Genomic DNA, 27,942 nt, shown 5'->3' on the forward strand with positions numbered 1-27,942 from the left:
ATGGCGGAAATCATAGACACCGCTATGTGCGTTTGCTCCCCGTGTTGCACATGGCAGAGGTGTTGTCCCCGGCTGTGCTCCTGCCTGTGCTGCAAGTTCATCTTCACCTCGGAGCGGAACTGCACCTGCTTCCCCTGCCCCTACAAGGACGAGCGGAACTGCCAGTTCTGCCACTGCACCTGCGCTGAGAACCCCAACTGCCACTGGTGCTGCTGCTCCTGGGCCAATGACCCCAACTGTAAGTGCTGCTGCACGGCCACCGGCAACATCAAGTGCTACTATTATGAGAGCCGCTGCTGCCGTAATGCCACCGTCACTTTCCACAAAGGTCGCCTCAAGAGCATCCGCACCTCGTAAGTGCTGGCACCCATGTGGGTTCCCACTGGCTCAGGAAAACTGGGGACCTCACACCAGTGGAGGGACACCCAGGACAGGCCAGTGTCTCCCTGAGTCCATTTCTCTGTCTGGAAAGAGAGGAGCAAGAATTCTGTAGCCAATCCGTGTATCCTACACAGCCACTAACCAAGTGACACTGAGATCCAAATCCAAGCTCTGTTAACCATGCAAATGGGTGCTGGCCCTCTGAGTCCCACTCCCTCTACTGTACAGAATCCTCATAGCTAAGGCTGAGTGTGTGAGCAACTCACCAGCCACTGCCTGTGTGACCCCCCTAACCCTCCCCTGTGCCTTTGAATCCTGATGAAAGGGAACCTCAGAGAGGTGGAGTTGCCTGGGATCACACAGCTAGTAGGATGCAGAGTCGGGACTTGAACCCAGAGCCTACTCGCGAACTTTAAAGTGCTATTCAGCAAAATGGAGACAGTGACACCTGTCATGATGTAGTGGTAGGAAGACTAATGTATGTGCTTTGTAGTCTCTTATGTGACAGTCAAGTATGAATTGCTGTTCCTCTTCCTTTTATGCACTTTTGATATTTGCAACATATATTGGAAAAGTAAGAACTTCCATGGGCCACTTTTGACCCCAGGAACCTAGATAAGAATCTCAGATGCTTCCATATGGCTTTCTTCAAGGAGGCAAGTTCATAGTTCAGCACTGTAAGGTATCACGATTGGGAGGGACAGAACACTGGGAGGCAGATTCTAAGGCTTTCAAGGCTGGAAAAGCAATATTCTGTGTGCAAAGCTTTTGTGAGTCTGGGGGAAGAATATGATTCGTTATGCATTTCAGCACTTAGTAGATGCTCAATAAATGTTACTCTTCACCAGGGCCTTCTCATGATATTTGCATGAATAGAGAATCTAGGGATTCTGCATGCAATCCAGGAATTCTAAGTGTGGACAGTAATGTGCATGCTCCTGTCTTCTCTCAACTGCCCAGCCTTGGAGAGTCCCTGATACCATTTCAACTGGAGAGGAATGGAATTGGTGCTTTGGGAAGGTGCCTTAGGCATCAGTAGCTCCCAAATTTTGCTGTAAATTGATTGAAATCACCTGGGGATCTTTAAAAACTATCCATGCCTGGTCCCCACCCTAAATATTCTGATTGTATTAATCTGGGATGTGACTCGGGCATCCAAAGCAACATAGCCTGCTTGGCAAATGCTCTTCAGGTAATTTCAAGGTGCACAATGGCCTGGAGGGGGCAAGGAGGACGCTGGGAGACTTGCCAGCCAGGTGAGACAGAGAGAACCAGGTGCAAAGAGAACTGGCCTGGGTTGGGGAGAGGCAGGGGATCTATGCAGAGAGCAGAGGCAGGAGGGTTCAGCAAGAAGTCAGGATGCTGGGCTTGGGAATTTATTTTGACATGGAAGCATGGTCCCTGAATGCCCATTCCACACCTGAATCTTTGGGAGGGTGGGCAAGAGGCTATCAGGTGCCGGGGGCCTGGGGCGCTTGTGTTCCATCTCCCAAGGCTCCTCTCCCAGCTTCTGACGCCTGCTCAGCTGGCCATCCCACCTTATTCTGATTTCCTCTCCCCCTGGCCTCTCTTTCTCCCTTCCTTTTCCATCTCTGCTGCAGCTCTCTGGGCCACTGACACCTGTCCCCTAGCCTGGACACACTCTTTCCTCTCACAACCCTTCCCTTCTTCCCTCCCTCCCTCTTTCTGACTTCTTAACACAGTTCCCCTGTGCGTCCTACCCCGCTTCTCAGAGTCCTATGTTTTTATTAAGTGAAGAAGGCCATCTGCTCCCCCATGTATGACTGGCCTGTCCTTAGGGGCCCACACAGGAGGCTGCAGGGCAGAGAGGAAAAAGAACTGAGGACAGTGGGCCCCTAGGCTGGACCCAGCCTCCCAGTGCTCAGGGATGAAGCTCCAGGTGCCCGAGCCTGCGGAAGTGAGCGGCTCTCAGTCTCTCCAGGCTGCTTGGCAAATGCTCTGACTGCCTGGGCTCCCAGACACAGGCCCCTAACCCAGGGAAGACAGAGGCGCAGAGAAGGTGAGAGGGTAAGAGCAAAGGAAGCCCAGCCCTAGGGTCCAGACCAAACATTCTGTGAACAGAGAAAAGACAGGGACAGCCAGAAAGGGTGTCGCTGTCCCCACCTCCATTCCCATAGCCAAATCACTTATTTTCATAAACTGCTTTTGCTCTGACTGTAACTTAAGCCTGTGCACTTGAATTTACAAGGACGTTATCCCTCCTTTTGTAGTTCTTATAATTAAATATATGAACTTGAGATGTTAGACAAAGAACTTTACACGCACAACGGTAGACACGCGTGCTTTCCTGGACCTGACCTCTAGTTCCTTCTCTACTGTGTACATTAGGGGGTGGTCGCAGAGGGGAGTCACTGTAGAGGCTTACTATCTGCCAGTACTTAAGCACCTCATATAGATTCCCTCTTTTAGACTTCCTGACAACCTCATGAAGGAAGTAGCATTGTGGGCTTCAATTATAGAGAAGGAAACAGAGGATGAGATATTCAGAAACCCTTGTCAAATGTGCAGCTCTGAAGTGGCACCCTCTATCCTCCAGAGTCAGACCAGGTATTGACCTCCTGGTGTCATGAGAAGGACACTTCGTCACCCTCCCGTGTCCCATCCTACATACAATAATAGTGACAATGTCAGTACCCCCCAGACAGAGCATAAGTGTACACCTGTAACTGGCAAGATGGGCTTTACTGACTCATTGCAACAGGTGAGAACACATCTCCTGGGCCAGTGTGCGTTATCTAGGTAAGAAAGCATCAGTAAGTTATAATGGGATTTGGACTCTTCTTAGGATATGGAGGTAATTTTTCTATTGGTTATCTTAATAAATCTTATCTAGAAGGTGGGAAGAACAGAGTGAGCCTAGAGCTGCAATTGAGGGGGAAAAAAGCAGCACTCATTCCCATTAATTCTGATAAGAGGATGCTGGGTCATTTTTGTGGTTTGGACACTGTTCTTGTCTGAGTTCCAGCCTGAGGAAGTGGTCTTGCTTCTGCCCTAATCTCTCACAGTCACACATGGGCCCTGTCTGATGCTGGTGTTCTGGGATAGTACCAATGTCCAGCAGAACGCCAAGGCCTACCTGTCAGTGCCAGGCCAGTGTCCTGCTTTTTCCTTGCTCAAAAAACAACCGCAAGTAATTGGAGTGCTACAGTCCTACGAGGACTGCTCTAGGTCCTTACAGGTGTTAAATTCAAATTTAATCCTCTCAAGAAACTCAGTGGCCTGGGTACCAACTTCATGAAGTAACAGACAGGGAGAGGTTACTTTCTTGCCTGAGGTCACCCAGACAAAAGGGGTGGAGGCAGGCTTGGAAACCAGGCTTCCTGCAGGAGCCCATGTCCTCCCTATCCCCCTCAGCTGCTGCCCAGCAACAGAACTGGCAGAGGTTGAGAAATGGAGCCAGCTCTTGAGCCTGTCTCCTGAAGCCCTGTGTGTCTCCTTTCAGGTCCAAGACTGCCCTGCGGGTGGGGAGCAGCGACCCACAGTTGGATGAGGTGAAGTCATTACCAGCTAGCAGTCACCTGGTGAATCACCTCACCTGCCCCATGTGCAACCGGCTGCGCCTGCACTCGTTCATGCTGCCCTGCAACCACAGCCTGTGCGAGAAGTGCCTGCGGCACCTGCAGAAACACGCCGAGGTCACCGAGAACTTCTTCATCCTCATCTGCCCGGTGTGCAACCGCTCGCACTGCATGCCCTACAGCCACAAGATGCAGCTGCCCGAGAACTACCTGCGCGGGCGCCTCACCAAGCGCTACATGCAGGAGCGTGGCTACCTCCGGTGGCGCTTTGACCGCTCTTCGGGACCCATCAACTGCCAGGTATGCCGCAGGCGCCGCATCGCCTACAAGCGCTGCACCACCTGCCGCCTCAACTTATGCAACGACTGTCTCAAGGCCTTCCACGCCGACGTGGCCATGCAGGACCACGTCTTCGTGGACACCAGCCCTGAGGACCAGGACGAGAAGATCTGCATCCACCACCCGTCCAGCCGCATCAACGAGTACTGCCGCAACGACAATGAGCTGCTCTGCACCTTCTGCAAGATCGCTTTCCACAACGGCCACGACACCATCAGCCTCATAGACGCCTGCTCCGAAAGGGCCGCCGCCCTCTTCAGTGCCATCGCCAAGTTCAAAGCAGGTCTTGCTTCACTTCTCACCCCCTCCTAATTCAGGGCCTGATGGGAAGGTGGCTTGGGGCCATCCGTTAGAGAGAGCCTGGTCTCCACCTGGTGGAGGGATCCAGACCTGGGAAACCCAAGCTCCCAGCAAGTCCGGGTGTCGACACCTGACAGCTTCCACCAGCCACAGCCTCACTGCGGCTCGGTTTCCTCATCTATAAAATGGGATTAGCCTAGTAATTCCCTCACTGGGTTGCTGTGAGGATTAAATATGCTTTTTTATAAGCATACCAAAAAAAAAAAATCTACCTGGCATAGGGCATAACAATTCTGTAATCTTGGTTATGATCTTTATGTCCTTTTGGCCTCATTTTCCCAAAAAAAATGAAGAGTATGATCATATAGTGTCCTGAAGCTCTGCGACCCTTTTCAAGGTGTTTTGTCAGTGAACTTGGATTTCTATCCCTCCTCCCCTTAGTCTGCAAAAGGGAAATAAATAAGCTAATGCTGTGAATCAGTTCAATTTTAAAATTCTCCTCCTCCCATGAACTTTTCCCCAGAGTTGCAGACAGCAAAGTAAATGAACTGATAACTAAGACATAATAATGGGGAAACTCAAAAATAGCCAAGAACATTCTAGTCAATGCCTTGTCTTTTCTGAGTATGGCTGTTCATAGTTGTTTATATTGGCTAATAGAATTTAGTTGTGGTCTCTATAAGGAAAACTGACCTTGGCTTCTATCATGGAAACAAGTACAATAATAGTTCATAAAGTCCTGTAAAGTGCCCCATAATTTCTGGCTATATCTCCATCTGGTTAGGTATGAGGAATCTGGGCATCCTCTTTTCCTCCAGGAACAGAAGGCAGATGTGCGTAAGCCTTGGGAACATGTCATGTCCCATCTCAATCATCCAACAATACAGGGCATCAAAATCCTCTCCATTGATAAGACAACTGTGCTTCAAGGAAATAATCGATACGAGGCAGCTAATAAGAGGCAGACCCCATAGATCTGACTCCATTATCCACATTAATGCCACAGCACTCATTTGACAACCTACTCTGTGTTGAACAGTGGCCATGATCTAAAATCTAACCTAACTTCTGTGGTCTGTTTCCTTAAGGAGTGGCCTACTGGCAGTGACCAGGGGCACCAGATCAGGCCAGCCCCTTCCCTTTGCCATGTACTTTGCTGTCCACTGCAACAACATGCCCAAACACAAGGGAGGGGGTGGATTTGCTCTGAGCACACAGAAAGGTCCCACTAGGTATTAAGGAGAGTTGGAGACAGATTTTGTTCCTGTTCTTGTCGCCCAGGATCTCTCAGCAGCCTGGATAGTTCAGGAGTGACATGATTTTCTCAAATGACACACACTGGGAGCATAACTGACACCCTCTTCAGCTTGGGAACCTCCAACAGGAGAGTCTTATGTTAAAGAAAGCCTGCAGGAGGCCCATTGCTCAGAAAATGGTTGGCTCCTAAAAGGTTTTCTTGAGGTGGGACTCATTGCCTGCCCAAACCAGGACTTGACCAGATTCTTTGGGGTCTCAATATGGGGAAGGAACTTCTGCCTACAGTCTCTGTGGCTCCCATGCAGCTGTAGGTAACCTGGGTCCTTAACAGGACAGTCAACACTAGGATAGTTTTCTTGGAATCTAGAACACCTGAAAGTCAGACAGCCAAGTTCAATTCAAGGTTGAGGGACAATACCAGCACAAATTCAAGGAAGCCCAGAAACTGAGAAGGTGGCAGGGCTAATAGGTAAATTAGATATCAGATATGGGTAAATAATTTAATCTGTTCATCAATGCTGAAGGAACAAAAGTAACGTTTTGGAATCAGAGTTTGAACTTGTTCTTGACCATTGGGCTCACATATAGGGAGTACCATAAATCTGCATTTTTTTAAAACATATCTCCAGGTTATTCAAAAGCAGGTGACTTGAGCACATTTGTTAAAAAAAAAAAATCTGGGCCCTACAGAGAAGATCCAGTTCAGGAGTTTCACTAACAACTTGTGCCCTTATCCATCCCAATAGGCTGAGCAACAAGGATAATTTTAAAGCTCCCCATTGTGTTGTAATATGCATTTGAGATTGAGAACTACTGCATTGAGGGAGCTCAAAAATTTAGTTCCTTGCTACTCAAAGTGTGGGGACCAGCAACACGGGCATCACCCAGGCTTGTTAGTAATGCAAGATCCCAGCTCAAACCCAGGCCTATTGTATCAAAATCTGTATTTAAAGCAAGAGCCCAGGAGATTCCCTGGAATAGATTCCAAATCTAACTGGAAACTGCCTAAACAGGATTTTGGGCCCCAACTTAGGCCAATTGATTCAGAATTTCAGCAAGTGAGGTGAGAGTACAGTGTTTTTAAAGCCCCCAGAGTGATTCTGGTGCTCAGAGGAAGCTGACAACAGGTGCAATTAAGAACATAGCCAGGTGTGATGGTGCACATCTGTAATCCCAACTCAGGAGGCTGAGGCAGGAGGATTGGGAGTTCAAAGCCAGCCTCAGCAACTTAACAAAGCCCTAAGAAACTTAGCAAGACCCTGTCTCTAAATAAAATGTTTAAAAAAATGGCTGGGCATGTGGCTCAGTTGTTGAGCGCTGATGGGTTCAATCTCTGATTACCACCCCACCACACACACACACACACACACAAAAAAAAAAAACATAGTCTTTGGGACCAAAAAAGTAGAATTCAGGACAGGATCCAGTTTCTCCTATTTACTTGCCACATGACTCTGGGCAGTCACTTAACCCCTCTGAACCTTAGTTTCCTCATCTATAAATGGGAATAATATCTTACTGTATAGGAAGATCCATGTAATATATGATAATATATGGATCTGCTCCATAATATGTATAATATATGATAATACATGGATCTGGTCCATAATAAATATTTAATAAATAGTAGTTAGTTTTCAGTGTGTTGCCTGAAAAAGACCTTGATTTGCCTTTTCTCTAATTCCAGCTCTTGCTAAGCCATCATATTTGTAAGGTTTGGGTCTATATGGGATCTATTGATAGATGAATTTGTTCTATATGGGGTCTATATGAAGGATGAATTTGTTCTTCTTCAAGTGTGACAACAAACCCTGTCTTTCTGTTCTTCTCTCCTGGTGCTGCCTCTTCTTGCTCATTTAAGACATTTTTATACTCCCTCCAGACTTTGCTCTAATCAACTTAACTAATTCCCAACAAAGCCAGGAATTTCCTACCCAAGTATCATTAGCAAAGGTTTGCTATTGACTAGTGAAAGAAAATAATGCATAACATAGAATTTCAGGTACCACAAGTCACAGTAGGCTTGCATTTGGGGAGTTCAAGCAGCACTTTGAAGCCCCTGATGAAATTAGACCCCAGGATTTTCCCTTCAGCCTAATCTGCATGGCCTCATGTAAGGGAGAAGGTGGGCAGAGATGGGGGCTTTGGGGAATAGGCCAGAAAGTGACATTGCTGACATTTGCCCCAGAGGTATTACAAAGGTATTACAAGCGCTTTTGACCACCTCTCCCTTACTGCTCATGGTGGCAACTGTGGTCCCTGTTCTCATGTTCCAGTGGAACCCTATGTTTTCTGTTACTCCAATGCACACCATTGTTACAATGGCCACTATTCACAGAAGCCCAGCTTCCTGTGGACCAAGGATGATGTTAAGAGCCAAGCAAAATAAATCCAGTAATCCTCACTATTAAATAAAATTTGATGAGGATTATATACCCATTCCATGTAGCAGTGGCCTTCTATGTGGAGAATCTTACCTATCATAGAGACCCCTATGCCTACAACCTTCTAAAGTCAACAAATATTTTCATCTCAAAGGTTGGAGATGGGCCTCATGCTCACTCTCCCATGCATCCTCCTATCGCAGTACCGTCAGGTGTATGAAGAGAGGTGCCCTCTCCTATTCACACCTGTATCCCTCGTGCCTAGAAAGACAGCACATAGCAGGGCTCCTAATGTCTGTTGACTGAATAACTAGGTGAACATAAGATCCAAATGCCACATAAGAAGGTCCAGGGTGAATTTGTTCTCCTTCAAGTGTGACAATAGACCCTGTCTTGAAAACGAATGGGGAAAAGGCAAGAAAGGGAACATAGCTGAATCTCAAAAAGAGTGTATAAGAAAGCTAGCTGTCTCCATGGAGGAAAACTGTGGTTAATTTCCTGCTGTTGTTTGGTTTGGATTCCTGGTGAATGAGACTAGGCAGCATTTACAAATAGTCATCAGATAACAAATCCCACCAGTATGTATAATTATAATGCACCTAAATAGATGAAAAAATAATAATACCAAGCAGTCATCAGAACTTTAATCTCCTGCCACTGCAAAAGCTTAGATTTCCTGCAGGGAAAGAGAAGGCCCAGTAACTTTGTGCCTTCACCTCATCTCCAGTCCAACCTGCAACCAAGTGGAATCTGGTGGAAACTAATATGGGGGGTGGCCTTGAGCTTATAACCTCAGCTTCAAGGTCACAGGGATCACCTTGACCAGAGAAGGTGCCCGGAGAGGGTGGTTGTGCTTGAGGGAAGAACTAGAGGAGGAGGCCAGAAGGAGGGAGCTTTCCTTCTTGAATTTTCAAGAAGAGAAGCTCCTGTTTCAGCCCAGCCACAAGTGACTCCCTTCTCGCTCCCTCAGTCCTTGAAGCCCAGGGTGTTTGCTGCAGCCTGCTGTGGCTGTGCCATCTGGGGAGAGGAGCTTTTTTATTTTATTTTATTTTATTTTTGTAGTTGTAGATGCCTTTATTTTATTTATTTTTATGTGGTGCTGAGGATGGAGCCCAGGGCCTCATACATACTAGGCAAGCGCTCTGCCGCTGAGCTCCAGCCCCAGTCCATGGGGAGAGGGACATTTTAACAGAAACTAATTTGGTTGTTTTGCAGTCCGATATGAAATTGATAATGACCTCATGGAGTTCAACATTTTAAAAAACAGTTTTAAATCTGACAAGGAGGCAAAGCGGAAAGAGATCAGAAATGGGTTTCTTAAGCTGCGCAGCATTCTTCACGAAAAGGAGAAGAACATCATGGAGCAGATAGAGAATCTAGAAGTGTCCAGGCAGAAGGAGATTGAGAAATATGTGTACGTCACAACCATGAAAGTGAACGAAATGGATGGCCTCATAGCCTACTCCAAGGAGGCCCTCAAGGAGACAGGCCAGGTGGCCTTCCTGCAGTCGGCCAAGATCCTGGTGGACCAGATCGAGGATGGCATCCAGAGCACCTTCAGGCCTGACCCCCATCTACGGCTGCACTCCTTACACTGCATGCCCTTGGACTTCGCTGAGCTCTCCAGCGCCATGCACCAGCTCTTCCCCACAGGACCCAAGAAGGTATGCTCCTCGGGCGATTCTCTGCCCTCCCCTTACCCCGTGCACTCTGAAATGATGATTGCCAGGAAGGTCACATTTAGTACCCATAGCTTCGGCAACCAGCAGATATACCAGCGAAGCTCCTCCTTACTGTCCTTCAACACTGCTTCAGAGAAGGCCAAGGGGGGTCCTGAGGTCTGTGGGAGAGCCCAGTCTGCTGCTCCTGCCAAAACCACAGATGGCCTCTACACTTACTGGAGTGCCACGGCCGACAACCAGCCCCCTCAGAACAGCAGCAGCTTCCACAACTGGTACCCGTTCAATGACGCCTCTGTGAAGACCCCAGGCCCCATCATTATCTACCAGACCCTGGTGTATCCAAGAGCTGCCAAGGTAAGAAATGGGGAGGGATAGGGCACAGGAGGAAAGTGGGTAGTTGGGAAAGGGTGTCCATACCAATCTGACCTCTAGGATCTGGTCAACCCTCTCTGCTTCTCTGGGCTGTGTGGCCAGCCCATTCAAAAATAGGAAGTTCCTGAAATCTTCCAAGGTTGGTTTAAACCAAACCATGTATTTAGCTCATAGTCACAAATGCATTGGAAAGCCCCACTCCCCCTGTAAAGATGGCCCCTATATTGAAAGAGATCCCAAGTTGGGTCCAAAGGAGTTTGAAGAGACTGCTTGAAGAGTGAAACATTTCCCAAAGTAAAGGTGCAGAAACAAGTCAGAAACCCAGGTTCCATTACCTGTCTACCCTGGATTCTTCCAAATTGCTACCTTCCCCAAAGAAAATAGCCAGACTCATCATGATTTGGAACAACTGGAGCATCACCCCCAACAGAATTAAAACTCATATCTCCTGAGATACTTTTTGTTTATTGAGGAGAAAGGTGGAGAGTGGGGTCTTTCATGGTTCTCCACAACTTCCATGACCCGACCTCAGGAGACATGACTCCCCTTTGACCTTCCTGACCTGACATGGACAAATATTCAATCCAGCTGATCCTAATGTGAATTGCTTATGAAATACTTTATTAAAATTCAAAGAGGCAAAAAAAGAAAACATGTAGCCTCTTTTTCAGGGTCCCTGCAGGGCTACCTCCCTCACCAGCCTATGGCCTGCTTCCATGTGGCAGAGCCCATCTTTTGTCCCCATAATCTAGGAATACCCCTAAGTACAATTAGTATCCTCAAAGTCTAAACTAGTGTTTCTCAAACATTAATTGCTCCTGGAGATCTTGCTAAAATGCAGATTATCTTTCAGTGGGGCCTAAAACTGTGCTCCTCAAAAACTTGTAAGTGTTGCCAATGCTGCTATCTACAGATTGCACTTAGGAAGGTCTAAAAACAAGAAAACAGGGCTGGGGATGTGGCTCAAGCGGCATGCGTGCGGCCCGGGTTCGATCCTCAGCACCACATACCAACAAAGATGTTGTGTCCGCCGAAAACTAGAAAATAAAAAATAATAAAAAAAAATAAAAACAAGAAAACAAAGGTCAGAAACAAGGCAAACTTATCTCCCATTCTCCTGAAGTGTTATCCTCTATGATTGGTGTCTATTATAACTGATACTTAGAATGACCATTCTGTGTGAGGTAGAACATGTCCTCCCAGATGCTATAAGAAAGCATCCCTGATTTTCCTACAAGAGGTGCATATAACTTAGCAGCTGAACTGCATATCCAAATGGCACTAAATCAGCAAGGCCTACACTGTGGGTGACATCAGCTCATGGATGGCAGTAGGTCTCATCTCCAAGTCCACTCAGACTTCTTTGGGAGTTAGCAGGATCATGCTGTAAAGAAAAGGGGCTGGGGGACTGCTCTCTATGTGGGCTTGGGATAGTCACCCCATGCCATCTATCAGTCCTCCCAGAATGAACATAGGAGAGGGCCTACCCAGAACAAGCAGTCAAGTCATTGGCAATCAAGAGAGGACACTACTGCCAGACAGTGATATTTGATGTAAAAATTTCACTGATCCCCGTTAGAATTGTGGGATGGAGCTCACGTGTAAATCATGGTGCTCCACCATGTAAAAGATAAACTCTGTGTTGACGACTCTCTCAAATGTTTAAGATTCTGGCATAGAAAATGCTCTTGTAAATTGTTAATATGTTTTGTAAAAACCCTGGAGATTTTTAAACTCAACTTTATTTCCTGAAATTCCTTTCTAAGAAATTATTAAAAATTCAGATGAAGATTCATGTCCAAACGTGTTCATTGCAGTATTTATTATTAGAGTATAAAATTAGAAACAACCTAAATGTTCAACTGTAGAAGGAGTCAATTATTTATGGGGCAGTTTTTAAAGACGGTGGTGGTTTGCTGAATATTTAATGATAAAGAAAAATATATAAAATACAATAAGTGAGAGAAAGAAGGAATCAATAAAACATAATCTAAATTAAAAGTATTTGCATATTTGTGTGTATTCCAATATTAGAAAAATATAACAGTGAACTAACTGGATTGCAGGATTATGAGCATAGCTTATTTTTTTCCCTTCTACTTTTTCTGTATTTTCCAGTTACAATAAGTATGTTTGTTTTGATAGTCAGAAAAAAGTATGTTAATTTTTATTAAGTTTTATAACTTCATTTGTAAAATTTGTATACCTGTAAAATGGTAAACTTTCTCTCATAACATTAAAATTTTAAGCATTAGATATCTGCTTTGAAAATACATTTATTATAAGATACTATAATCCCAGACACCATCTGCTAATTTGAGACTTGTTAATATATATCTCTTCCCAGGAGTTGATATTTTGTGTTTTGAATGTGATCATGGATTCACCATTATTGGATAAGTCATTTCACCACTCTGGATAGTTCCTTGGGTATAATATAGGGGTTGGGATAGTTAAGCTCTTTATCTTAAAGGATTCTGTGGTTCCACTGAAATTTGCTAAATGTATCCATTCTGGGTCTATAAAATGGGATAATACAGTCCATCTTCCTGGAGTTGTGAGGATTATGTGAATCAAGGATGGTAATGCCTGACACGGAATTTGATGCATAGCAGGTGTTCAGTAAATAGTAGCTGCTTTTGTTAGTGGTGTCTAAAGGACAATTGTCAACTCCATGTTGACTGACAGTAAAAACCCAGAGTAGCATTCTTCTGTTTCTGAAGGCCATCACAAGCACCAAGCCAGGCTCATCCAAGACTGTGGCACAGGGTCTAATCCAAAGCCCTCAGCAGCTGCAGGGGCTGGGGTTAGCTGCCCCACAGATCGTTAACAGTATAAATCTTTATGGGAAAGAAGGCTGAGTGGTGTGGACCAGTACAGCTAGCACCACACGGACATGTTCATTTCTCCCATAGGTTTACTGGACATGCCCAACAGAAGACGTGGACTCTTTTGAGATGGAATTCTATGAACTTGTCACTACCCCTCCTAACAATGTGCGGACAGAACTCTGTGGACAAATTCGGGACATAATGCAGCAGAATATAGAACTACACAACCTAACGCCCAACACGGAATATCTGTTCAAAGTGAGAGCCATCAATGACAATGGTCCTGGACAGTGGAGTGACATCTGTAAGGTACTGTGCACACTGTTTCTCGGATAGATTGTCTTGATGGCCTCTGGATGTGGCTCTGTTAGAATGGTTATGAGATCACAGAACCCAGAAGAATTCTCCCTCTAAGCTCAAGAAATCTGTAACTCACAGCAGCAAATAGGGCTACTGGCCTCACCCAGACTTTGCAAATGGGGCTGAGAATTCTAAGTTCTGCTTTATTCATAAACCATTTGTTCCAGGTCTGGCATCAGAAGGCAGAAATTCAAAGGAAAATAAGGCATAACTCCAGCCTCCAAGGTGCTCAGGATATATCTAGTAAATGAATAATTGTTGTGTGAGAAAAATAAGAAATAATTGAAGTATAAGAAAAATTAAAATGGAGGGCTGTCCCTAAGCAAAGATAGAATGCTAAATTGAACAAATATAAATACAGGACACCCAGTTAAATTTGAATTTCTCACAAAACCATAGATAAATTTTTTAGTATAAGTTTGTCCCATATAAATTTTAAGACCATTCATACTAAAAATAATCATTTTTTGTTTATCTGAAAGCTAAGAGTAGCCATTAAGCCCGTCAAGTAGGCCCCACCCTCAAAAAAAGTACCAGATTGCTACTATCTGCTTTATGATGCAAAGCTGATTCTTCTTTATATCCTCAGGGGACACACACTTATAATTTTATTGATATTAAAAGGAGAAAGACAAGGCAAAAAATATCAAGACTGCCCAGAGCTATCTTGCTGGAGAGCCATGATGGTATTCTTTGGAATTGGACTTTAGCTTGTGTCTTAATCAGAAATTCTTTAGAAGGAAAAAGGGCAAGTCCATTCATTTCAGCTTTTACAAACAGGAAACTGATGCTATAGAAAAGGAAGTCTCATGAGACCCCTGCCGGTACATACCTCTGATCTGATTCCCAAGGGGACTGGAAAGCCATCAATCAATCCCCTCCCTGAATTCTCTTTCCCTCTCCCTCTGTCTGCCTCCTACTTATCTCTGCTTCTCTCTGAATCTGTACCATTTTTGCCTAGCCCTTAATTTCTGCTTCCCTAAATTTTGCTTGAATGTGGTTTGGGACAGTCTTGGTCCAGGGCCAGACAGCATCTCCCGGGCCCCACTCTGTCTCCTTGGTCAGATGTTTGAGGAATTGCATCTGATTGGTTGCTGCCTCTAGGCATGGGGGAAACGGGAAGTATGGCAAGGCAGGCTTTGCTCTCTTGGGTAGCAACTGGCATCATGCATGGCTTCTGGAGCCCAGCACCCACATGCACATCCACCCCAACTCCAAGGTCAGACACCTGCATAGGAGGGAGATGAGAGAGCCCACCTGATCCTTCCACCCCTGCAGCCCGGCCATAGCCCTGCCTGGTAGTTGGCTCCCCCTTATCCTTGGTACCCCCCTCTTCAGAGCATGGAGTGCCCCATACTGATGCCACATTTTGCACTGTGTCCTCTTCACTATGGATTTTTCCTTTAATATCTCTGTCTTCTCAGAGTTTTTAATAATCTCTCCTAAATATCTTGCCCATAAAGAGCATTTGGTGCTGTCATGACATTTTTTAAAATGCATCTTCTGTCGTTTCTAGGTGCTAGGAATAGAGGGGCAGAGGGACAGGTGCATGTCCTCCATAGGCCATCTCACCCTTCTGGGTCTTTCTGAGGCGGTTACTTTGTGGCTCCTCTGAAACTACGAACTCCTTGAGAACAAAATTCACAGCTAATCCATCTTTCTATTTCCCACGATGCTTACCACAGCAGTTTGCATCTAGCAGTTCTTAATGGTTATTGAGTGAATACATGAGTGAAAATGTGGCCAAACAAATGAATATATGAATGAATGTCTACATTAAAAAGTGAAGAAATAAATTGATAAATAAAATTAATAATTACAAAGTACCATAAGATGCCCGAAAGCTAAATGTTTTATATAATCAGTCGAGAAATAACATTCCCCTGAAATTGTGTTTATGCGATTTAATTTACCCTCCCCCATAAGAGAAGGAAATGCATTTCAGTCCCTTTGCTTTTTAACACAATATCTAAATGAGTGGAGTCCTAATTAATGAGGTTTTCTGGAAGCTTCATTTTCATCTGACTCCAGGAGCTGCAATATAGATTTTCCCTTTGGCAGTCATCTTCCTCCCTTCTTGGTGGTGATATTAGCATTCCGGGGGAAACACTGGTTTCCTTAACATTTGTCATGATTTGCATAAGTAAAGGCTTCAGAAGCAAATGAAAATAAGATGGTGTGTTTGAATGACATTTACAAAGCTTCATAAAAGTAATGACTTTAGCTCTTTCCTATAAAATCGAAAATTTTTCCTTTGGCATTAGGACGATGCAGGTATTCCTGAAAGGTTTCATTTAAATGCTGCAAAGAGGAAGCAGACTCATTTCTGATCCAAAATGCAATATTTCCATCCATATGCACTTTTGTAAAAGAAGCAAAATAACACCTTTTATATTTGATTTGCATAGTCTAAGACTTTTTGATTTTTTTAAGAGGTTTTCTTTGGAGTATAGGGCATACAATGGGAAGATTAACCTTAAGACTTTCGTTAAAGGTCCCAATTAAAGGTCAACTCTGCATCAGACTCTGTAGACTCATTATCCCCAATCATCCAAACCACTTAGCATGTAGGGATTTACTGCTCCATTCTACAGATGAGGAAAATGAGACTCAGGAAAGGAAAACGTCCAGCCTCCTAAAAGATCAAGGATGGACTGACTTGGAACCTGAGTCTGTATCCAAAGCCAGAGCCTTTGTCCACTTATGCCATAAACAGATGCAACAAGGTCTGGGGCAGGGTGGGCTCACCCCTGGGGACATACTCCAGAGGAATGTTGTCAAAGCCAACAGCAGGGAAAGCCAAAGTTTTATTTATATGAGAGCTAGAAGATGCATGGGAAAGAGCATTAGGTTGGGGCTCATGTATCTGGGTGCAAGTCCCAAGTACAGTAGGTCACACATTCCATGGAGACGGGCACCATGCTGGTCTCACTCAATCCTCTTTGCCCATGTCGTCAGCTGACAGCTTCTAACATCAAAGAGCCTCACTGTCAACTTTGAAGGGTAGAGAAACACCTTCTCAGAGAAGTCATGCATTCTTTGGCTTCAGTTTCACTCTAGATCTTCCTCCAGTCCTGTGCACACCTGCTGACCACCATTCACACTTTTGTGAACACACTGTCTCACTTGACTGGCTCCTGCTCATGTCAAGCCTCAGCTAACTTCCATGAAGTCTTCCCATGACAAAATCAAACTGTCCATCAGTGTATTGGTTTTCTATTGCTGCCATATACAAATGATATATGACCTTACAGTTGTGAAGATAGAAGTCCAAAACGGGTCTCCCCAGGTAAATGAAAGCATCAGCAATGCTACATTCCTCCTGGAGAGTCTAAGGAGGAATCCATTTCCTCCCCTTTACCAGTCTCTAGGGGCCACCTGCACCCCTTGGCTCATGGTCTCTTTCTGCATCTCCAAAGCCAGCAGCATTGGTCTGAGTCTTTCTCATGCTGCATCCCTATGGCTCTCCTCCACCTCCACCTTCCACCTGAAGAAGCCTTGCAATGACCTGATCCACCTGATGGCCCAGGAGGATCTCCACACCTGGAGACCTGCTGCCTAGCAATCTTACTTCCCCTTTGCCATCTAATATAGTGTATTCAAAGGTTCTAGGATTAGGACAGGAACATCTGTGAGATTACTCTGCCTACCACAATCTGTAAACTGAGTTCCTAGATGACACCAGATTTGGAGATAAAACTTCAAGGCCAACAAAAGTCTCAAATTGGTGCTTTCCAGGTCTTTCCCTATAGCTCTTCAGGAAATGCAGCCACCCCTGTTCCCACCCAGCATCTCAAAGCCTTTCTCAGTCTGTCAACCAGGCAGTGTCAGGTGTTCAGGAGGTAGTCCTTGGGACTCTGCGTGCTGCTGCTCCTGCTGGAGCCACGGCCATAGAGCAGGGGTTCCTGGCCATCGGGCCTCCCCCTCCAGCTCTTCCTCTTTCCCTGCTGCAGACTGTCTCCCCAGGCTGAGCCGCTCACTGTCAAGGGTTGAGGCTGGAGGACAATCTGAGTGACTACCACCATTCCACACTCTAAAAACTACCCCACAGCCACCCACATGGTCACCGTGGGTCTGAAATGATACCTACATCCTTTGCACTCCCTGTCTCCTTAGAATTTATTGTTTTCTAAAGAGCCTCTGACACATGTCAATCAAACTTTACTGGTCCCTCCCTAACTGCAGAGACATTTGAACCCTGGAGCGCATATAACTTAGGCTCAGTCAAGCTGGACCTGAGTTTTATTTCATCTCATACACAAAGGATTTAATTAATAATAGACCTCAGTTCATGGTCCATTAACACTGGTCTATGCAAGGTGCTTTTCTTATTTACATATTCCTTTTTGTGACATCTGTTGTTTTATGTGTATCTTTTTGTTTGATGTGTTCTTGCATGAGGCATATTATGTTTTAATGCGTTACTGATTTCCACAAATAGCAGGTAGAGTGTCGCATATCTTGCTTTGTTTCTTTCCCTCTTTTTTTCTCTTAATACTGTGTTTTTATGATCCATCCCTGTCCTTATGGCCATCTTGTCCCTTTTTTTATTCTGATTTTTTAATTTGTTCTAATTAGTTATACGTGACAATAGAATCCATCTTTTAATTTGTTCTAATTAGTTATACATGACAGTAGAATGCATTTTGACACACTGTACAAAAATGGGGTACAAATTCTCCTTCCTCTGACTGAACAAGGTATAGTCACCCAGGGAGTATAATCATACATGTATATAGGGTAATAATGTCTGTCTCATTCTATAGTCTTCCCCATCCCCACATCCCTTCCCCTCCTCTCTGCACAATCCAAAGCTCCTTCATCCTTCCTTACCCACCCACCCACCCTCATTATGGATTAGCATACACTTCTCAGGGAAAACATTTGAGGGGTTTGGCTTATTTCACTTAGCATGATATTCTCTAGAGCCATCGATTGAACTGCAAATGCTATAATTTCATTATTCCTTAAGGCTGAGTAATATTCTATGGGTTTATATACCACAATTTCTTTATCCATTCATCCGTTGAAGGGCATCTAGGTTGGTTCCATAGTTAAGCTATTTGTGAATTGAGCTGCTATAAACATTGATGTGTCCCTTATTTTTGATGTGTGTCATCTACTCATCCAGGATGGACGCCCAGGTGACCACCAGTAATGCTACAGTGAGCAGCCTTACCTGGGACACCTTGAGGGTGGCGTGGGACAGAAAAACATCCCTGAGTTATCATATGAATTTCCTAGGGCTCCCATAACAACAGGCTTCAGACTGGGTTGCTGAAACCGAAATTTACACACAGTGTCAACAGGGCTGCTTCCTCCTGAGGCCTCTGCCCTTGGCTGACAGATGGCTGCCTTCTCACTGGTCCAGCAGGCATATCTCTGGCATGTCTCTGTGTACCCTCTTTTCCTCCTACAAGCACATCAGTCAGGCAGGAGCAGAGCCCCCTCTATTCACCTCACTTATCACTTCTTTGAAGTCCCTATCTCCAAACAGAGTCACATTCTGAGGTACAGGGTGAGGGGTGGGTAGGACTTCAACATAAGAATTTTGGAGGGACCATTTAGCCCATGTCAGAATATTCAATGAGTGAAACTGCCACGTCATAGATAGTGGGATATTTAATTTGCCCACATTCATGAATACTTCCATGAGGAACAGATAAGGCCCCATGACTTAAGCTTCACCCACATTCAGTGAGATCTAGCTTTCTACTCTTTTGCTAACCCAATTGTTATAAAGTGGTATCTCCTTAATGTTTTAAATTTCATCTCATAGGTAAGTTTTCAGGATTCCCTCTTCAGTGAATAGTCTGTGAATATCCCTTGCCAGTTTTTCTACTGTATTTTCCTTTTCCAAGTGATTTGCAGGATGTCCCTTACATATGCTAGACAATGGCTTTAGACATTGCTAATACACTCTCCCCTTTTGACATTTGTCTATTTCCTTTGGTCATAGCGTACTTCATCAAACAGCAGAAATCTTCAACTTTCATATAATCAAAGTCAATTATTTTTTTTCCTTATGGTTTGACCTTTTGAAGTTTTGTTTTAAAAGTCTTTCCCTTAGATCCAAAAGGTAATCTTCTATATATTCTTTTATTAAATTTGCTGTTTCACATTTCAAATTTAGTTCTTTAATCCATACAGACTTCAACTTTGAATGCAATGCTAAGTAGAAAGTTCTTGTTTTTCCATCTGGTGAGCCAGTTTCCCCAAAATCACCTACCAAGCAATCTTTTCTCTGTGAGTATACAACCAAGGTGCCACTTTAACCTTATATTAAGTCCCCTTAAGTCTCTATTATGTCCTGTTCATCTATGGACTGTTCTTATGTCAATGCCTGTTATGGTTTGGATGTGAGGTATCCCCCAAAAGCTCACGTGTGAGACAATGCAAGAAGGTTTGGAGGAGAAGTGATAGGGTTATAGCCTTGACCTAGTTAGTGAATTAATCCCTGAAGGGATTAACTGAGTGGGAAGTGGGGGCAGGTGGGGTGTGGCTGGAGGAAGTGGTTCATTGGAGGCGTGGCTATGGGGTATATATTTTGTATCTGGGGAGTGGAGACTCTCTCTGCTTTCTGATCACCCTGTGATCACCCTCTGCCACACTCTTCCGCCACGATGTTCAGCCTCACCTGGAGCCCAGACCAATGGAGTCGGCATTCTCTGAACTAAGACCTCTGAAACCATGAGTGCCCAAATAAACTTTACCTCCTCTATAGCTGTTCTGGCTGGATCCTTTTAGTCACAGCAGCAAAAAAAAAAAAAAAAGCTGACTAAAAAAAAATGCCACACTGTTTATTGTTTTTTAACTTCAGCTTTGTACCTTGTCTTGATGAACTGCTCAGTTAAGTATCTCCATTACCCTTCTTTCTTTTTTATGATCTATTTAGATAATCATAGAGCTCTATTCTTTTACAGAAGTTTTGGAGTAAGTAAATTTAATCCATTAAAAAAACACTCCAGATAGAATTTGACTAGAAAGACACTGAGTCAGTAATTAGGAGAAAATTAATATTGATATTTTTTAAGAAAATCTGGACATTTATTCAAACTATCTTATATGGGCTTTGCTAGGGTTTTGTTTTTTTTTCCTGTAGCAGTACTATGTATTCCTGGGTAAACCATATAGTTTAGAAAGCTAACATGCAACATAAAAACTATAGTTCACTATGTTGTATTGTATACTGGAAATTTGCTAAAAGTTTAGGTGCTCTGATCACACAAAAGGAATCATTATATGAGATGACACATATTTTAATCTGCTTGATTTTTATAATTATATTTCACTATCTATATTCATATCAAAACATCATGCTGCATACCTTAAATGTATCCAATAAAAATAAATAAAACTGTTTACAAACTTTGTTCATATTATAAATGTTGTTTTCTATTTCATTATTTTTCTAATGGATTTCTGGTTTGGAATTAAGACTGTTGCTGTCTGTAGACTAATCTTGATTTGAGAAATCTTTTTTTTATAGTTTTAAAATGAATTTAATGGCACAGTATACAATTTACATCTCAATAAAAATTATATATGAAAAGATAACTTTCAAATAGCCTAAAATTAATTAGCTCATTATTGCTCCATGCCATCAAAAATTGTTCCTCTCCTTATATTCCTGGTATCAGTGAGCAGTACTGTCATTCAAAGAATTATTCATGCTGAATTCTGAGAGAAGTACTCTTCTTCCCTTATATCCAACACCAAGTCCTGAAGATGTCCTATATATTTTCTCATTTATATTCCTGCTACCATTGAACTAGTCCAGAATACCTTCATTTCTTATCTAGATAATTGCAACAGTCTCCAAACTTATATCTTGTCCTCTTGCCCCCTACTTTAATTCATTCTTTTTTTTTTATTGGTTGTTCACAACATTACAAAGCTCTTGACATATCATATTTCATACATTAGATTGAAGTGGGTTATGAACCCCCAATTTTACCCCAAATGCAGATTGCAGAATCACGTCGGTTAAACATCCACAATTTTACATAATGCCCTATTAGTAATTGTTGTATTCTGCTGAGAAATCTTTAAAAATTTTATATTAACATTCTGAGAATCTAACCTATTGATTCTTTTTCCCCAAATATTTGATCATATCATCCATAAATTATGATGTTTTTTATCTCTTGCCTTACAATATTTAAACCTGTATTTCTTTTTCTTTCCTAATAGCTTTGGTGAGTGCCTTAAGTCATACATAAAATGGAAGCAGAGATAGCAGGTCTCTTTGTCATATTCCTCATCTTTAAGTTACTCCAATGAATTATTATTTTTGATTTTTTGGTATGTAAACCTTAATAAGTTAAGGAAATTTTCTTCTAAGTTTCTGAGAACATGTGCATAGTGAAACATTCATTTTTTGTGTGTTACTTGAGACAGTTTTTCTCCTTTAGGCCTTTTTTCATAGCATAAATTAAAATGACTGATTTATTTTTTATTTTATTTTTGTTGTTGTGGTTGACTGAGATTAAACCTAGGCCCTTGTACAGGCTAAGCATACATTCCACCATTAAGCTATAATCTAACCTTCAATGAAGGATTTTTCTGATGCTAAATTCTACTTGCATTCATGGAATAGACCCTACATGATCATCATGTGTCATTTTTAATATACTACTTCAATAACTACTTCAGTTAGCTCCCTTTTAATTTAGATTATTACATCTGTAATAATAAGTGAACTGGGTTTATAATTTTTTGCTTGTATTATTTATCTGATTCTAGAATCAGTATTTCAGTGACTTAAAGAAGCTGTGAAGCTTTTGCTCTTCTCCTATTTTTTAAAGCAGCTCTATCTTACAAGTTTGGTAGGATTCATTTGGAAAGCAATATGAGCCCAATGCATTTGGGACAAGGGAGGGGACGTCAAGTATAATCTCAGTGACTTATTCCAATTTCTGTCCCCTTGTTCACAGACACACCTCAGCTCTCCCTGTCCTATTCTCATGCCACACACAATCTGTCTTTGTCTATCTTGACTATTGTATGAGGCAAAAGTTCAAATCCTCCTTTTCCATAAGAGTCAGATCCTAGCTGCTCATACCATGTGACCCTTTCCTTATTGTCCTGATGGTTCTGTGTGCATATCTTACCTTACTTTTCTTTTGTCAAAGTTATTTTTATGCATTATTTCCATTTTTACCCAGCCATAGATAATGTCGTGTATATAACATGACCTTTACCTCCCATGAAACTTTGTTTTCTCTAAAACCAAAAATAAATTTTATAAAAGTAGAGAGCATAATGCTAGTAGGTATCCAATTTATTTTTGCCCTTTTCCTTTGTATACAAATATAGAAAGGTAAAAGCTTTGTACATGAAGACTCTGTGCTTAGTATAAACGTTCCTCTTCACCATGTACATCCCACCCTACCCTATCTGTCCCACAAGCCCTCATTCCAGGCAGAGCACTTTACCTAGTGAAATCTTTCCTCCCAGGGTCTCAACCTGACTCCCTAAATGTGTCTTCAGTGAGTGAGGATCAGGAAGGAATGAGACTGCTGCCAGACTGGAGAGGTGGAGAAACTACCACCTTCAAGACAAGGCGTGGAGTCCACATCTAAGCAGAGTCAGGGAGATTTCTAGGAGAGTCCTGCTTAGCACTCACACCCAATGCAACTTTTTCTAAGATGTTTCCCTTTTCTAAGAAATATCTCTTTACCATCACCAGTGTTGGGACTATGGAGTTGAAAAACAGTCATTTCTCCCATCCCCCAGTCACGATGCTCTCAGTCTGGTAAGAAAATTAAACATATCAGCAAGTTCCAGGGGCTGGTGGAAGGTGCTGGGGCTACTCTAGGGTGAGCCCACCTAGGGTGTAGCCCCGATGCCCACCTTCAAGGCACTTATGTGAGCTGCCTTGAAGGAAGCAGGACCTGGTCTGTGGAATCTCGGCCCCAGCACACTGTGAAAGCTGTCTGGTCCTCTGAGCCTGGGTTTCTTAGTCTCTGAACTGGGGCTGACAGCATGTGCTCTTGAGGAGGACCTGAGGGTTTCAGAGCTGTGTGTGCAGTGTCTGGCATGGTAAGGCTGGGCTCATAGGAGCTGCTGTTCCTCCACAGCTGGTGCCTAGGTTGTCTGCTTCTCCCTGCAGGTGGTGACACCCGATGGGCGTGGGAAGATGCGAGCTAAGTGGGGCCTGCTGAAGAACATCCAGTCTGCCCTCCAGAAGCGCTTCTGAGTCCTGCAGAAACCCTCCGAGATATGCCACAGAAGAGACATATATATATCACACGTGGAGATGTATTTTTCTCACCATTTTCTTTGAGGAGGTGGCGGATGAATGTCCCCAGTGCCTCTGAGCTTTCCAACAGAAGTCTTCTAAGAGCTAATAAAAGGACATGCCTGACCTCATGGCTGGCTGTTTGTTCATTATGATGAAACTAAGATTTCAAAACAGGCAGCAAGTCATCTGGTCTCCCTCGGCTCGGGGGCAACCCTGAGCCCCAGCTGGGAGGTGCTGTGTGTGCAGCAAGAGCCAAGCCCCTGGGTAACAAAAAGAACATCATCTATGGTGGTATTATGATTTTGGTTAGGTGTCCCCTTCAAAAGCTCATGTGTAAGACAATGCAAGAAAGTTTAGAGGAGGAACGATTGGGTTCTAAGAGGTTTAACCTTATCTGTGTATAAATCTCCTGACAAGGATTAAGTTGGTGGTAACTGAAGGCTGGCAAGATGTGGCTGAAGGAGGTGAGTCACTGGGGCTGTGGGTTTATACTTTGTCCTTGATGAGAAGAGCTTTTTCTCTGCTTCCTTCACATTCCCAGTTGCTTTCCTCTACCACACTCTTGTGCCATGACGTCCTGCCTCCCCTGCAGTCAACACCAATGGAGCCAGCCATCTATGGACTGAGAACTCTGAACCCAGAAGCTCCCAGATAAACTTCTCCTCCTCTAATTGTGCTTGGCAGGTCTTTGGGGCAGAGCAGCAGGAAAAGCTGACTAGAACAGGTGGGGACGCCTGGGTGGGCATTCTTAAGCTGGCCCGACCAGCTATGGGGAAGTCACTGATTGAAGGGGAACTCATCACCTCACCTTGCAATCTATTTCAATATTAAGCAGCCAGCATTGTGAGAATTCTCTTCTTAATTATTAAGCTTTAACGTGTCTTTCCATGACTGTCACCCCAGAGTCTGAGGCCTGGCTCTGGACTAGAAAATGAGAGTTATCCCTCTTTTCTCACTCCTTCTGTGCCCCACAGCAAAGGAGAAGCAGCACAATGGCTGGCTTTATTACAGTATTGCAAGAATGGACACCCCAGAGAGCTTTGTTATGATCCTATTACTGTAAATGATGGCTTGAATCCACCATCAGATTTGGTATTACCATATAATCATTTCTGTAAAAAGCTTCAGAATCATCATTAGCATGGAAAGCAAATTAAATGACATGCCAGCGGGGATTTTACCACTGATAAGCTAAAATGAAATTAAACTTAAAAAAATTTTTAACTGTATGAATACTGCATTATAATGATCACACCTCCTCATGGCACCAACAACGACTGGGCCATCATTTCATAAGCCACAGAACCCTGATCTTGCTTCTCTTGAGAACAGTAAACTTGCCTTCAGGGACCACAAGAGCTGGATTCTCTGCCAAGACCCTTACCCAGGACTGAGCCACTCTACCAAAACAAGATGGGTCTCCAGCCAGCACAAAGATCCCTGGCATGTGGTTTAGACCCAGGCTAGGATTCCAATGGAAACACATACACACCCACACCCAGGATCTTCCTCAAGGTACAATCACATATGTGGATATAAGTACATATGTGGGTACGCTAAACATAACCAGGAGACTCTAAGTCCATGTTTACACCATGTTTTATACATATCCCACCATGCTGAGCCATAATCTCTCTACCTAGCTACATATTTCAATATCCCCAGCAGCTTTTCTTTAGAGAAGATCTATGGTTGTAGTAACACATGATTAGTGGCGAGTCTACTTGGGAACATCTCACAGTGCGATAGAACAGTTGCTAGTTCAATTAATAGTGGGGTTTCCACCTCTCTCTCTCTTTTTTTAATCCATCCTAGATTCATTCTTTTGTTGAGTACATCTGTAATGAGACCTGGGATTGTGGAGTCACAGCAATGAATTAAACAGACACAGTCCCTGTCCTGTGGGCTTACTTATAATAAGTGGGACAGATCAAGTAAGTAAAGGTTCAAACACAGAGATAACTGGAAATGGAGAGAAGTGCTGGGAGGGAAAGGGACATGGAATAGGGACAAGACAACCCAGAAGGAGGTGTCAGCAGAGGGCTCCCCAAAAACATAAAACTTAAGCCAACTCCTCCAGAATGAGAAGGAGCCAGGATATATTCCAAGTGATGTTTCTGTTGTGTAGCCAAGGCTGGGTTAGTTAGGGTTAGTCATGTTAGGGTTAGTCAAGGCCAGAGACACTCTGATTCAGTGTATAGTCTCACCATCATAAACTTCAGCTTGTGAGCATGCAGGCCCTCATGTAACCTGTTGGCCTGCATATAAAAATTGACTATGGAAAATACTTGGGGCTAAATGGGAGCCAAAAATGGACTGGCTGATGACTAAAGCTGAAGGTAGAGGCCGGATGCTGTTGCCACCTCTGAATAAAGCATGTCTACTACCCTTAATGGTGTCTTGCATCTTCTTCCACCTGCTGGGATCCCAAAGCTGCTTCCTGGGTCTGAGCCCCACATGACACACTCTCACCCCTACCTAGGGTTGGAGGAAAGGAAGAGGGAGGGGTTATCAGAGGCAGATGCTCAGAAAGAGAGGCTCTGAGCTGGGACTTAGATCTCTAAATGGGGGTCACTGCCTGGCTAGTGCAAGCGTATCTGAGGCCTTCCCAGAGGCTGGTTCTAAGAATGCAGAGGAAAACTGCCAAGAGCTGAGCTGCACGGTGAGGCCACACGGTGGTGTGCAACCACAGAGGACTTGCCTCCTCCCCTCCTGGGCTTTCTCTGATGTCTCCTAGTAGTTGGGCCCAGTGGAGCCAGGGGCAAAGGAAAAATGCCCTCGGTCACGGTCCAGCCCACACAGCCTGAGAGCAGATCTGAGGCTAAGAGTCAACAGCTTCATAATCAGCACGATTATGCAAGGTTGGCCTCCAAGGACAGCCCTGGGCTGGACACACAGAGCAGGACATGAACACAGTTGTCAGTGGACGTGACTGTGATGTTCTAGAACACTAATGAAAGGGAGGTTCCTGAACTTAGCTGGGCTCTGCAGGGTAGACCAGAAAGGCACAAAGCTACTTCCTGTCTTAAAGTGGCTTCTTAACCACAAAATAACCACCAGAGCCAGGTACAGCGGTGCGCACCTCTACTCTCAGCAACTCTGGAGGCTGAGGCGGGAGGGTGGCAAGTTTGAGGCCAGCCTGGGCAACTCAGTGAGACTCTGTCTTGAAAAGACTGTTTTGAAGAGTGGATATACTGCTCAGTGGTGGAGTATTTGCCTAACGTGTGCAAGACCCTGGGTTCAATCCCCAGTGCTGCAAAATAAACAAATGTAAATAAAATACAAGAATAACCAAACAGCAAATACACACTTGAATAAGTGACTTTGTTTCTAGTCTCAAACTCAGATGAGCATTGCCATCACCTATGAAGCTTTTAAAAATACAAAGGCCCAGGCTCCACCTCTGGGCCCCTAATCAGGTTCGGCAGGACAGGGGCCTGGGGGGGTTCTAAATGTTTCTGAGTGATTCTGACAACCAGCCCTGAACCAACCCAAGAAGCACCCTGGTGGCCAAAAGATAGCTCCTGGCAGTGTTCAGACCAAGTTAGGTTTGAAGACTGAGCAGGAATTGGATAACAAGAAGGCCAGGGTGGGCTGCCAGAAGGCCAGGGTGAGCAGAGGACATCTTGAAAAGGACAGAACGAGAGGCAGGGCTGCTCAGGAAATGCTCACTGACTGAGTGGTTAGACTCTTAGCATCCACCATGTCCAGTGCTCCCCTCTTTTTGTTTTGAGAGCTTTTGAGAAGCAAGGTGTGTGGGGAAACATTGGTATTTTTTAAACCATTGCTATCATCTCCAGCTGCTCCCCTTCAAGATGAACCCACAGATGAATCTCAGATTCCACCCCACGCATGTCTAACAGGTACCAAGAGAAACACATGCATTAAATCTGAGCCCTAGGAGGAAAGAGAAGGAGCCCAGAGCCAGGCAAGAGGCAAACAAGAGGCAAATAGTCAACGCAGCTCCCAAGGTGGAGGGACCCGGCCGCACACAGCCGGGGCTTCTGGAACAGCCATCAGCAGCGCTGGGCCCCTCTCCCCGGGGGAAACACAAGCTCAGACTCACACACACATACACACACACACACACACACACACACACACACACTGACAGACCACCCACACTGCACCCCAGACATGCCTGCAGGCCCTGTCCTTGTCCACTGTGATGTCTGCACAGGTGAGCAGAGGGGGAGGGGACAGCCACTGTGGTGTAAGGAGAAGGAGGGGGTATTTTTCCGGTTTTTCCAA

General features: G+C 44.2%; 1 protein-coding gene across 1 annotated transcript; it reads left to right on the forward strand.

The window, feature by feature from the left end:
* On the forward strand, positions 1–23,646 carry TRIM42 (tripartite motif containing 42; the record flags this gene model as incomplete). Its single annotated transcript, XM_081300803.1, has 5 exons — positions 1–353; positions 3,845–4,542; positions 9,416–10,236; positions 13,170–13,394; positions 23,560–23,646. 5 exons carry the CDS (start codon positions 1–3, stop codon positions 23,644–23,646), a joined length of 2,184 nt encoding a protein of 727 aa, XP_081156929.1.
* Between the last annotated feature and the right edge of the window lie 4,296 nt (positions 23,647–27,942).

Source organism: Spermophilus citellus (assembly GCF_964194105.1).
Source record: "Spermophilus citellus genome assembly, chromosome: 7".
NCBI lineage: Eukaryota > Metazoa > Chordata > Mammalia > Rodentia > Sciuridae > Spermophilus > Spermophilus citellus.